An 11,071-nucleotide genomic window follows, 5' to 3' on the forward strand; every position below is an offset into this window, starting at 1 on the left:
TTTGTCCAATATAGTCTAGATATCAAAAGATACCATGAAATCTAGTTTCCTAACAAAATAAAACTCTAAAAAAGGTAATTTTGTCGCGCAGAAAACACTAGGCACGGACCCCGTGCAGACCTCCGTGTCTGGGTCCGTGTACATACTGTAACTCATCTTCAGTCGGGATCAAGGGACACGGACCCCGTGCTCAGCTCCGTGTACGGGTCCGTGTAGGCACTGTCTTCGCCAAATACATAGGGCACGGCCCCCGTGCCTGGGTCCGTCGTCGGGTCCGTGTAGGCTCTGTATTTGCTTATCTCCGGATGTAAAGGGCACGGACCCCGTGTGCAGGTCCGTGTCGAGGTCCGTGAAGACTCGGTTGAGGAGATTAATGCATGAATCCTATTCCTTTGGCCCTCCAACATTCTTCCATGCATCCCGAGCCCTCCACCACTTTGCTCCTCGCACGTAAATCCATCTTCTTCGCTCATACGCCCGTGCAAGGCTACCATGTTCGCATCAAAAAGGGAGCTAAGATTTTGACAGAGTGACAGTAAGCTTGTTGATCGAGTTTACTCCACTTTTTCCTTCAGTTGTTCTTCTGTCATATTTATAAGCTTTCTTTTCTCCAACGGTAACTTGAGATGAATTTGAATCATTGTATCCGTTGATTTCTTCTTATTTATTCCTTGGACATTGTTTGCTTTATTAATTGTGATGCGGTGTCTTAATTGCTTTCGCCGAAATGCGTTGTTCTAAGCTGTATTGATTGAAGTGCGGCGTTGCAATCTTCTATGTCTCTTGACGGTTGATTGTTCTTTCCCGAGACATGTTCAGTTGAAGGGTGCTTAGCATACGGCTGCGATCAGTTAGCTGATTTCAGTTATTAAGTTCAGTTGTTGAATGTACTTGCGCGTATCAGTTGGTTCATATTTTCAGTTGGTTCATATTTTTTCAAACTCCAGAATTTAGTTTCCAACACACCTTCATGGATCTTTCGAACGGGTACATCCACCGAAAGTACACTGGTCCACATAATCGAACTTCACGAACAAAATGAACTGTTAAGTGAAGCATGACATCGAAAAAAGAAGGGGGGAAATGCTGCTCCAATAAGCAGAGTATAACAACCAAGTCAGATTACAGCTTATCTAACTTGGCTACATCTATCACCTTGCAACAAATATCTTTGAAGAAGAAGCATAATCTTATGATGGCATATCTAACATGTTTGGGTAACGCATCACGTATGAGTATTGGAAGGAAATGCTGTATTAGAACATGACAATCATGAGATTTCAAGCCAATCAATTTCAACTCAGACAAGGACACAAGATTTTTCAGGTTCGATGAGAAACCTTCTGGGAATTTTATATCCATTATCGACTGTCAAACTTGTAACTTTTCTTTTTTTGTGAATGAGCATGCAGCAGGAGGAAGATATGTTCTTTTTTCACCAAATTTAGGTGCCAATTCAGGCCTAACTCCCATTTGAACCATGTCCAACCTAGCTGCCACATTGTCCTTGGTTTTCCTTTAACATTTATCAAAGTATTAATGAGAGATTCGAAGACATTTTTCTCTATGTGCATCACATCGAGACAATGCCTAACATGCAGGTGTTTCCAATAAGGAAGATTGAAAAAAATTGATTTATTCTTCCAACATTTTCTGAAATCTGTTGATCCAAAATCTTTTTCTTCTTTACTATCTTCCAAATTATTGTCCTTTGCATTCTTTCTCTTTTTACCTTTCACACTAATCTTCTTTCCGAAACCACACCTTATGTCAGAAAGCTTGTCAAACAAAGCAACCCCAGATAATGGTGTAGATGGTTCTCCATGTTCTTCCATACCATCGAACTCTTTCATTTGCCTCCGATATGGATGAAACCATGGTAGGAATCGTCTATGACTAACAAATGACACTTTCTTCCCATTTTCCAAATGCTTTGCACAAGTATCTTCTTTGCATATTGGGCATGCATAATAACCATGTGTAGTACATCCACTAAGGTTACCATAGGCTGGAAAGTCATTGATGGTCCATAGTAAGACTGCTTTAAGAGTGAAAATTGTCTTCGATAAGCATCATAGACACCATCAACTCCATCCCACAATCGTTGCAAATCTTCAACTAACATATCAAGATAGACATCTATATCGTTTCCTGGCTGTTTAGGCCCTAAAATGAGCATAGTTAGCATGATGAATTTTCTCTTCATACACATGTTTGGAGGTAGATTATAGGTGACCAACATAATTGGCCAGCTACTGTACCGACTACTAAGGTTGCTATAAGGATTAATGCCATCAGCTGTAAGTTCCAGGCGAAGATTTCTTGGTTCACTTTCAAAGTCGGGCCACATATGATCCACCAACTTCCAATATGGTGAATCAGCTGGATGACATAACTGACCGGGAACTCCTGTGGTTTCTGCATGCCATGTTAAATTTTTGGAGGTATGTAGAGATTTAAACATGCGCTTAAATCTTGGTATGGGAGGGAAATACCACAACACCTTTGCAGGAACACCTTTCTTCTCAACGTTCTTCTTGGTTAGCTTCCACCGTGACAAGCCACATTTAGGGCAGTTTACGCAGTTTTTATATTGCTTCCTATAAATAATGCAATCATTGGAACAAGCATGAATCTTTTCATGACTCAACGCCAAACAACTCAATGTCTTTTTTATATCATACATTTTGGTTGGCAGGTTGTGATTATCTGGTAGCATATCCCCAAAATCCATTAGCAGATCGGAAAATATAGCGTCGCTCATCCCATGCTTTGCTTTGGTGTTGTATAGTTTCACAATTGCACTCAACTTTGTGTAACGCTTACATCCATTATACAAAGGTTTCTCTGCTTCCTCCAAAAATTCCATAAACGCTTCTGGATTTTTTGTATAGTTATCATATGCTGCCTCACACATATTAGTGGTTTCAAAGTGTCCGTGATAGTTACCAATTGGCTCCTTGTTCGTGCTCCAATTTACTTTGTCACTTTCAGCAGACTCACCATGCCAAATCCAATTCACATAATTTTGACTAAAACCATGGAAATAAAGATGCTCTTGAATGGACTTAGCTGGTCTTTTTTTAAAATTTTTACATTTGCAACAAGGACAATGAATTAAATTGGGGTCAATGTGGGGATTCTCTAAACAACCTCTGATAAACAGTTCCACACCCTCCTCGTACTGTTTTGACCTTCTATCCGAGTGAATCCAAGATTTATACATTTCAATACAGCAAAATACCAGAAATATATAACAATAAATTTGATCTAGACCTGAAAATATTACATTTAATAATGTCATTTTCAATTTAATTTGTTGAACAGAAAAAAAAAACGAAAGATGACTACAAATTGATGATAATAAAGCAACATTGGTAAGTAGACATTTTAATCAAGAAAATTAGTACAGAAAAATGGATATCTCTTCATAGCACGATTGGAAAAGCCTCAACACACAGATGCATATAAGTTAGAAAAACAAAAAAATTCGACTGGAGACAATGACTAACAAACACAGTCATGTCCAGTCCTCAACACACAGTGCATATAAGTTAGAAAAACCGAAAATTAGACAATGCCTAACAAGAAGGGGAAAAAAAAATATTTTAGACAATGCCGAAAATTAGGAACCCAGAGACGGACAACCAAGTCGACACCTAGAAATTAACCAATTATCGTTCCAATCAATACCATACCTCTGGAAACTGGTGACGGACTAACACAGGTAAAGCAATATCGTTCCAGTCAAAATGGAGAAAAAACAAAGGCGCAGGGGACGGCGGTTGAGTATCTCAGTCACTTTTTCCGTCTTAGTGCTTTGAACGGTGGTGGTGGTGGTGGGTTTGCTTCCCTCTCGATGAGTGGAACGGCGGTGGTGTTGGTGGTTCGAAGCGAACGGCGGTGATGTTAGGGTTAATTTTCAAGGAAAATGTGGATAGATCGAATGAGCTCGCATACGTCTCTGATCGAAGGAATTATGATATAATCGATATATATTAAATATTTAATTAAACTTATCGGTTCATCTTATTACTTCAGTATGAACTTATTTTCCTTATTTTTTACTTCATTAACATTGATATGCCGAAGTAAAATATAATAAAAAAAATATAGTGAAGCGCGTGTTTTTAAACATCCGAAGTAAAATATATTATTTTACTTCGCTTGTGTTATTACTGAAGTTATTGGTAATGTATTACTTCGTAATTTATTATTGCCGAAGTAACGCATGCCGAAGTAAAATCCGATTTTTATACTAGTGAAGGATCATACACTTATCTGACCCGAATACCCAATTAAATTAATAAATTTATGAGTTGAATTAAGTTGTTCGCATTTATTTTTGTGAGCATAACATACCAGCTGTTAGATTGATCTTACGACACACTATGAAGACAACAAAAAGTTATCTCCAAGTTTACTCTGAGAGTCGTCAGCAAAGATAGAATAAAGATCAGTTGGTTACCTTTTTTCAGCTACTATCCAAAGAATTTGAATTAACCATTGCTATATATGGAAACACGACAATGACATGTGACATTTTTTGCTTGATTGTCGGCTACCCAGTATATCTGTGAGTATCATATTATTTATTAACGTTGTGAATCAACACCTAAAAAAAGGATGCATCAAAAAATGTAGAGACCAATGTTATATTGATCTTCATCAAGCATTCTAATAACACACAACATCTCTTGGAAGATTTATTCTTAAGCTATTCTTGCACACACACAAAAAATTTTTAGGATCGGTTGGGAGTGAAAAAGTTTTTAGAAGGAGGGAGGAGAGAGTTTGAATAAACACTTGACATTTTTTTCAACTTCTTCGATTTATGAATCAGTTTAGTGATAAGCTGAATTCGCGAATCTTATTGTCAATGTCAATCAGTTAACTTGATAAAAGTGCGGAAATAATTGAAAGACAGATAGAATAAAAACTCAAATTAAAGGACTCAAGATTTGTGGATGTTCGGAGATTTCAAACACTCCTACGTCACCCCTTCTATCTCGAAGATAAAATATTCACTAAAAGACTTTGATCTATAAAATGTATTGTACAAACCCACTTTAGTTTGGATTTAACAAAGCCAGAACTGAAACTCTTAGTTCCAATACAGTTTATCAGTACCCAACTGATATGTAACTTTACTAGCACAACTGATCTCTACAAAATCGAATAATATAACAATAAGTGTTTGTGCTTTTAAGCTCAAGGTATAGCCTGAAAGCTATGAATGTGTATAATAAGCGTGATCTTTTGAGAGATTTTGAACTGAAAGTGTATGTACTGAGTTCTGCTTGAACAATTCTGTAGCTTGATTACTTTATTACTCGATTGCACGATTTCTTCAGTTGATCTTCTAGGCTATTTATAGGCTTTGCTTCCATCGGTAACAATGGATGCATTTGAATCTTTATATCCGTTATATAGCTAAGTCAACATTCTTCTGACAATCATACACTGTAGTTTTCCTGAAATGCGGCGTTGCCACTACATGTTGCAGTCTGCTCTTGTACAGTTGTTGGTTGATAGCTACGTTCCTTAACTGATGACGTGTTAAGCTGATTTATCAGTTGTCAAAGCCGATAGGATTAATTGATTGCTCTCAACTGATTGTGGTGTAACTGACCAGTTCCGACTGATCATCCAGTTGACTACATAATTCAGTTAGTTTAGTTGAATTCAGTTGCCTTTGACTATATACACATTAATTTTCAGTTCGGAAAACTATCAGTTTACGAATCTTTAAGTTTAATTACCTTCAGTTTTCTTGATCAGTTGTTCAACCTTTTCAAGCACAATTTGTCAAACACCGAAATTAAGTTTCCAACAATTTCTCCCTTTTAGGTGTTTGACAAAACTTAGAATATATGAACTGATCAAACTGAACTCTTCGTAGATAAAATAATATTTTATTGACAACTCTTTCAATGTACAGATTTGTACAAAAAAATGAAAGAACAAAAGAATCTTCTATTGACGAAAAATCCTCAAAACATGCCAAATTTCTCAACTGAATAAGAAAATATAGACTGCCTTCTAACTGATCTGGATTTTAATTCTTTGCTATCTTATCAGCTGGTCCTTGATCAGTCGGTTGACTAGATCTCTTCTCGGTTGACTAGGTCTCTTCTTTGATAGCTTATGCTTTTCTTCTACCTCTTCCCCATTTTTTTTCAAAATCACCAACCCTGCTGGATAATGCATGAACTTCCGAGGTGACATTAGATATATCAGATCTATTCTCTTTGTGACTACAGTTTCCAAAAATTCAATACAATTTTTGAACATGTTTTGAGTCTGGAAATGTTCTTGAACTATCACTCGATCTTTCTTTAATAGATCTAGTTGAAGAAATAAATATGTGATATCCTTTGTGACCTGCTGAAGGTTTTTCATTGTATTATCCTTCATAGAATCAATCTTCAAAGTATGCAACAGTTATGTTGACTTGATATCAGAGATAGAAGAGATCAAATGGAGAAGGTTGGACTGGATATCTTCTATCATGGAATCAGTAGCCATTGGTATCTTAGGAGACATAGCTTCAGAAAATTCTGGTTCTTGCCCCTTTTTTCTTCTTCGTTAAAGATTACCAAGGCATTATCAGTTGATTCATTCACAATGGTAATCATTTCTGTAACTATTTCCCGTTGAAATTCTAGAGGAGGAGTGGAAGTATGAATAGCAGTTGAGCTGGCAGGCTCTTCAGTTGGTTGACCAGCTGAGACTTCACTCGGCTCTTCAGTTGGCACGTTTTCAGTTGGTTCCGAGTGCAACTGAGCCGCTTCAGTTTCAGCTAGAACTTTATGTTCAGTCGTGCCAGGTGACTGAACTGTTTCTTCAGTTTTTAAAACAGCCTCTGAAGCTAGTTCTTCAGTTTTGCTCGGATCTTCAACTGATTCTCTAGTGAAAGCATTCAGCTGGATATCAATAGCAACTGATTGTATGACTTCATCGATATTTTCCAGTGATAATTCAACAACAGTATATAGTTTAAGAGCTTTGGAAGGAGATTGAAGAGCAGAAGATAATTGTTGAGCATCCTTTGAAGAAAGAACAATTACTTGCTCAGTTATTTCAACAACTGCTTCCTTGGATGGCTCTGGCTGTTAAGATGAAATTTCAGCCTGCTCTTCTAAGGATGGACTTTGGGATTTTGTATGAATAGTTAACTGTAGACCCACTTCCCAATCCTTAATCTTCATTTCCAGTGAAAGTAGATCCGTGTCCAACTGGTCATAAACTGCTTTGTAATTGAATGCAGTTGGACAGGTAGGATCATAGTTCTTGCGTAGCTGATCGAGGACTTGATCTAGCTTCTTAGCACACATTAGATCAAATAAATATGTTCTCCTCTCCAACGCTTGAGCAATGGTGACAGCTTTGAATACCCTTAGGACAATGGTTTCTAAAGCGATGAATTTATTCAAAACTGATTTCTTCTGTAATCGCTTGGCAAACACTTTGTCCTAAATCTGACTCATTGATTATAAGTTTTCAACTTCGAATCAGAAAACTCACTTATCTCTTCCCAAATTAGGTCGATTTGAGTCTGAACCGGGTTTGTCGGTCGGGGTTCTTCTATCATCTTGCCTTTTTCTTTTGGGTCAGTAAGGACATGAGAAATACTCAGTCCTGAAACAGTTGCATCCACCTTCTCTCTTATCACCACTCTATTTGGTCTCGCAAAAGGCCAAGCAGATAGGCCGGTGATAGTGATTAGTGGTGCTTTGACTCCAACATGTTTCTGTTTATCACCAGATTTGGTGATAGTCGTCTTTGAGGGAGCAATTGTAGGTAGTAACTGACTGTCAGTTGAGGATGCAACTGGAACTTCTCTGATAGGTATGGCACTGATATGTTGTTCAGCTCCAATTGGCCTCAATCTATCATCTGGGATTGTTACCAGAACAGCTTCTGGCTTGGTTTTCTAGGTCTTTGGCTTCTTCATAATTTTTGGAGATGGATTTTTCTCCGATTCAGTCTCGCTGACAATCAGACTTCTTTTGATTGTCTTTTTCTGAGTCAAGGCCTTGGTCTTCTTGATTGATTTGGGAGCTGCCTGCCTCCCAATCTCCTTCTTGATTTTGACAAACTGCTCAAGAGATATATCCAACTGGATCTTCGGTGGCTGAACATTCTTATCATTGAAGACCTTGTACTTGGATTACTTCTCAGAAGAGTCATCCACCAAGCCTATGTTCTTCAGAATAAAGCTGATCGGCACATCAAAGCCTTTGGACTGTTTTGATGATTGAACCATATTTTTCAACATGTTGAACAATATGGTTGACCAGTTTAGATTGCGTCCATTCACCAGAGCAGCCATTATCTGAAATTTTTCGAGTTTGAGGGCAGCAAAAGAACCTGCTTTGGCTAGAATACCTTTTGTCACTATATCTGCCAGCAGTTGATATTCATATTTTAGCTACTTCTTGGGATTAGAAACTTTAATCTTTCTCCCATCAGCAGATAAAAGAGTAAGCATCTCCTCCACATCGACGGCTTTCACGTCAGAGAAATTAGAGAGGCCATCAGATGGTAGTTGGAAAATAGAGCTAAAGGTTACTTCATCAATAATCAGCAACTTGCTGTTGACAGTAGTTGTAATCTTCCCTTCAGTGGGAAATCCAAAATTTCTTTGGAATAGATTTCTCGAGTAGATGTCCCAAGAAATTTCCTCAAACCAGCTGCTTCCAGCTTCAGAAAGATACTTTGAACGGCTGCGTCCTTAACAGAGAGGACGGAGTCGAAATCAATTTTCATAGCATTTAGCATGTAGGCCGGAACTTGGCTTCCATTTCTGATTGAATATTTGCGAAAAAGAAAGAACTTTGTGTGTGTGATAAGCTCTGGAAATTGAAATGCTCGTGAAGAAACTGAAATGAGACGGAGTTAATAACTTATGTTTGTGACTGTTCAAATTTTTGGACACGTGTCAGTCCAAGATAAACTTGAATAAAAATGTGTTTATGTGCGGTGAAAACGTGAACAAAAATCTAATGGACTAAGTGTGGCCACGTTTCATATTACTATTCAATGAATGACATAAATTAAAAGCATAATTTTAACAGTCACATCACTTAATATGAAATACTTATCGATTAATCAGTTAACTTATATGATAAGATCAGTTAGGTCAATAACTGAGTGATCAATTTAGAACTGAATCAGTTCAGTTGAAGACCAACTGACGATTGTCTTATCAGTTAACCATTTAGAATCGACATTCCTCCTAAATAATTTCATATAAATAAAAAGAGAGTAAGAGAATCTCAGTCAGGAATTAATTGCGTTCTGTTGACTGATGTCTCTTCGTCTTCCATGTTTCTTCGGTTAGAGTCTGTCTATAAATAAGATCAACTTTATTAGATAATAACAGTTGAGCACAGATGGATAGACCAAGCAGCTCCAACAATCCTAATCCTGAATGAGGGCTTCCTAGCGTGGAGAGTTGGAAGAAAGACATTGAATATTATGTCTTCGAAAGAGTCATGTCCACCTGGACTGAGATACATGAATTACAAACTATCCAGAGAGATAGATTAGTTCCTACTGAAATATCAGACCTTGTAACTAATGAAATTCTTTACTATTTGATGCGTAGAAAGGAGTAGATGGTGCTGGGAAGAGTTGCTAGATCAGAAGTCTTCGAAATAATTTCCTGCAAGGAGATTTCTGATTGGATGTTCCTTTGGTTAGACGCCATTGAAAGATAACTGAATCGTGTAATGATAGAAAGATATTATAAATAAAATTGTTATTCCTGATTCATTGATATTTTTTCTGCGTACTAACTAATATTAGTTGACAAACTGACAGTTAACTAACTGAATGATAATTAGCAATAACTGACATAAATAGACTTAAGTTAAATTAAAAATTTCCCTCTAACTATATTGCATAAAAGTAAGAGGATTCTAATCCATGGAAGATGAATCATCGGATATTACAAATGCGTCTCTTTAGATGACTTCGAAGCTAATCTATAAATGAGAATGAAGAGATTAGTCACAATATCAGTTGATTATATCATAAAATAGTAAAAATTAAAACAACATCAAATGGACGCCGCAAGTAGTTCATGACAACCAGATTTGGCTAAGGAATTTAAGTAGTCTATTGAAGCTGCTTGAAAGCTGAAAATAGAAGACCTTGTCTTTGAGAAGACATTGTAAACCCGGACAAAAATCCAGGAGCTGTAGTCCTCCCGAGAGGAAGAACTGGAGGTCACTAGAAAACGAGTGGCAACTGAAGTTAAATATATGAGTCGACTCGGTGTTGCTCAAGCTTCAGAATTTTTACAGATCCTTCATCTGATGCTACTCAAGGAACAGAAAGTTTTGAAAGAAATTGCTCTTTTAGATGAGTTTACGAAGTCTGCCACTAGCAAATTATACGCATGGATGAACTTTTGGTTAGATGCAATAGAGAGAGATTAACAATGTAATTGATATTCGTTCCAATCAATAAAAAATTTATTTCAGTCAATATTTGTCTACTCTTTATTACTTTAATTTCTTCTGCATCTTAACTGATACTAACTTAAAAGATAATTAGTGACAGTTAAATACGCTACCAACTAACATTTCAAACTAACAAAACCAAATCAACTAATGTTAAGACAAATTAATTAAACCAAGAATATTTTGAAAGTAATAAAACTTAGTCTCGGTTAATGGCTTTGTGAAGATTTCAGCTGCTTGTTGTTCGTTTGAAATGTACTCCCGCTGATTGCCTTCTTTAGAGCATGATCTCTGATGAAATGATGTCTGACTTCAATGTGTTTGGTCCTGGAGAGAAGAACTAGATTATATGTAACTGCAATTGTGCTTGTATTGTCACAGAAGATTGGTGATTCTTCTGCAATGACTCCATAATTCTTCAGTTGTTGCTGAATCAAGAACAATTGAGCGCAACAGCTTCCAACAGCTAGATATTCTGCTTCAGTTGTGGAAGTTGCTTCTTGCTGAATCATGAAATCAGTCTATCTCCTAGAAACTTACATGATCCACTGGTGATTTTACGATCAAGCTTACATCCTACATAATCTGCATCTGAATAG

General features: G+C 37.1%; 1 protein-coding gene across 1 annotated transcript; it reads right to left on the reverse strand.

Moving 5' to 3' along the window:
• Positions 1–1,849: 1,849 nt before the first annotated feature.
• LOC140835277 (uncharacterized) lies at positions 1,850–3,226 on the reverse strand. Its single transcript, XM_073200765.1, has one exon. The coding sequence runs from the start codon at positions 3,224–3,226 to the stop codon at positions 1,850–1,852; it is 1,377 nt and encodes a 458-aa protein (XP_073056866.1).
• Positions 3,227–11,071: the final 7,845 nt, after the last annotated feature.

This window comes from Primulina eburnea, chromosome 6 (assembly GCF_022965805.1).
Source record: "Primulina eburnea isolate SZY01 chromosome 6, ASM2296580v1, whole genome shotgun sequence".
NCBI classification, from domain to species: Eukaryota; Viridiplantae; Streptophyta; class Magnoliopsida; order Lamiales; family Gesneriaceae; genus Primulina; species Primulina eburnea.

Bases quoted from the DNA above. Each gene is read 5' to 3' on its own strand.
- LOC140835277 (XM_073200765.1), bottom strand. From the start codon at position 3,226: ATGTATAAATCTTGGATTCACTCGGATAGAAGGTCAAAACAGTACGAG.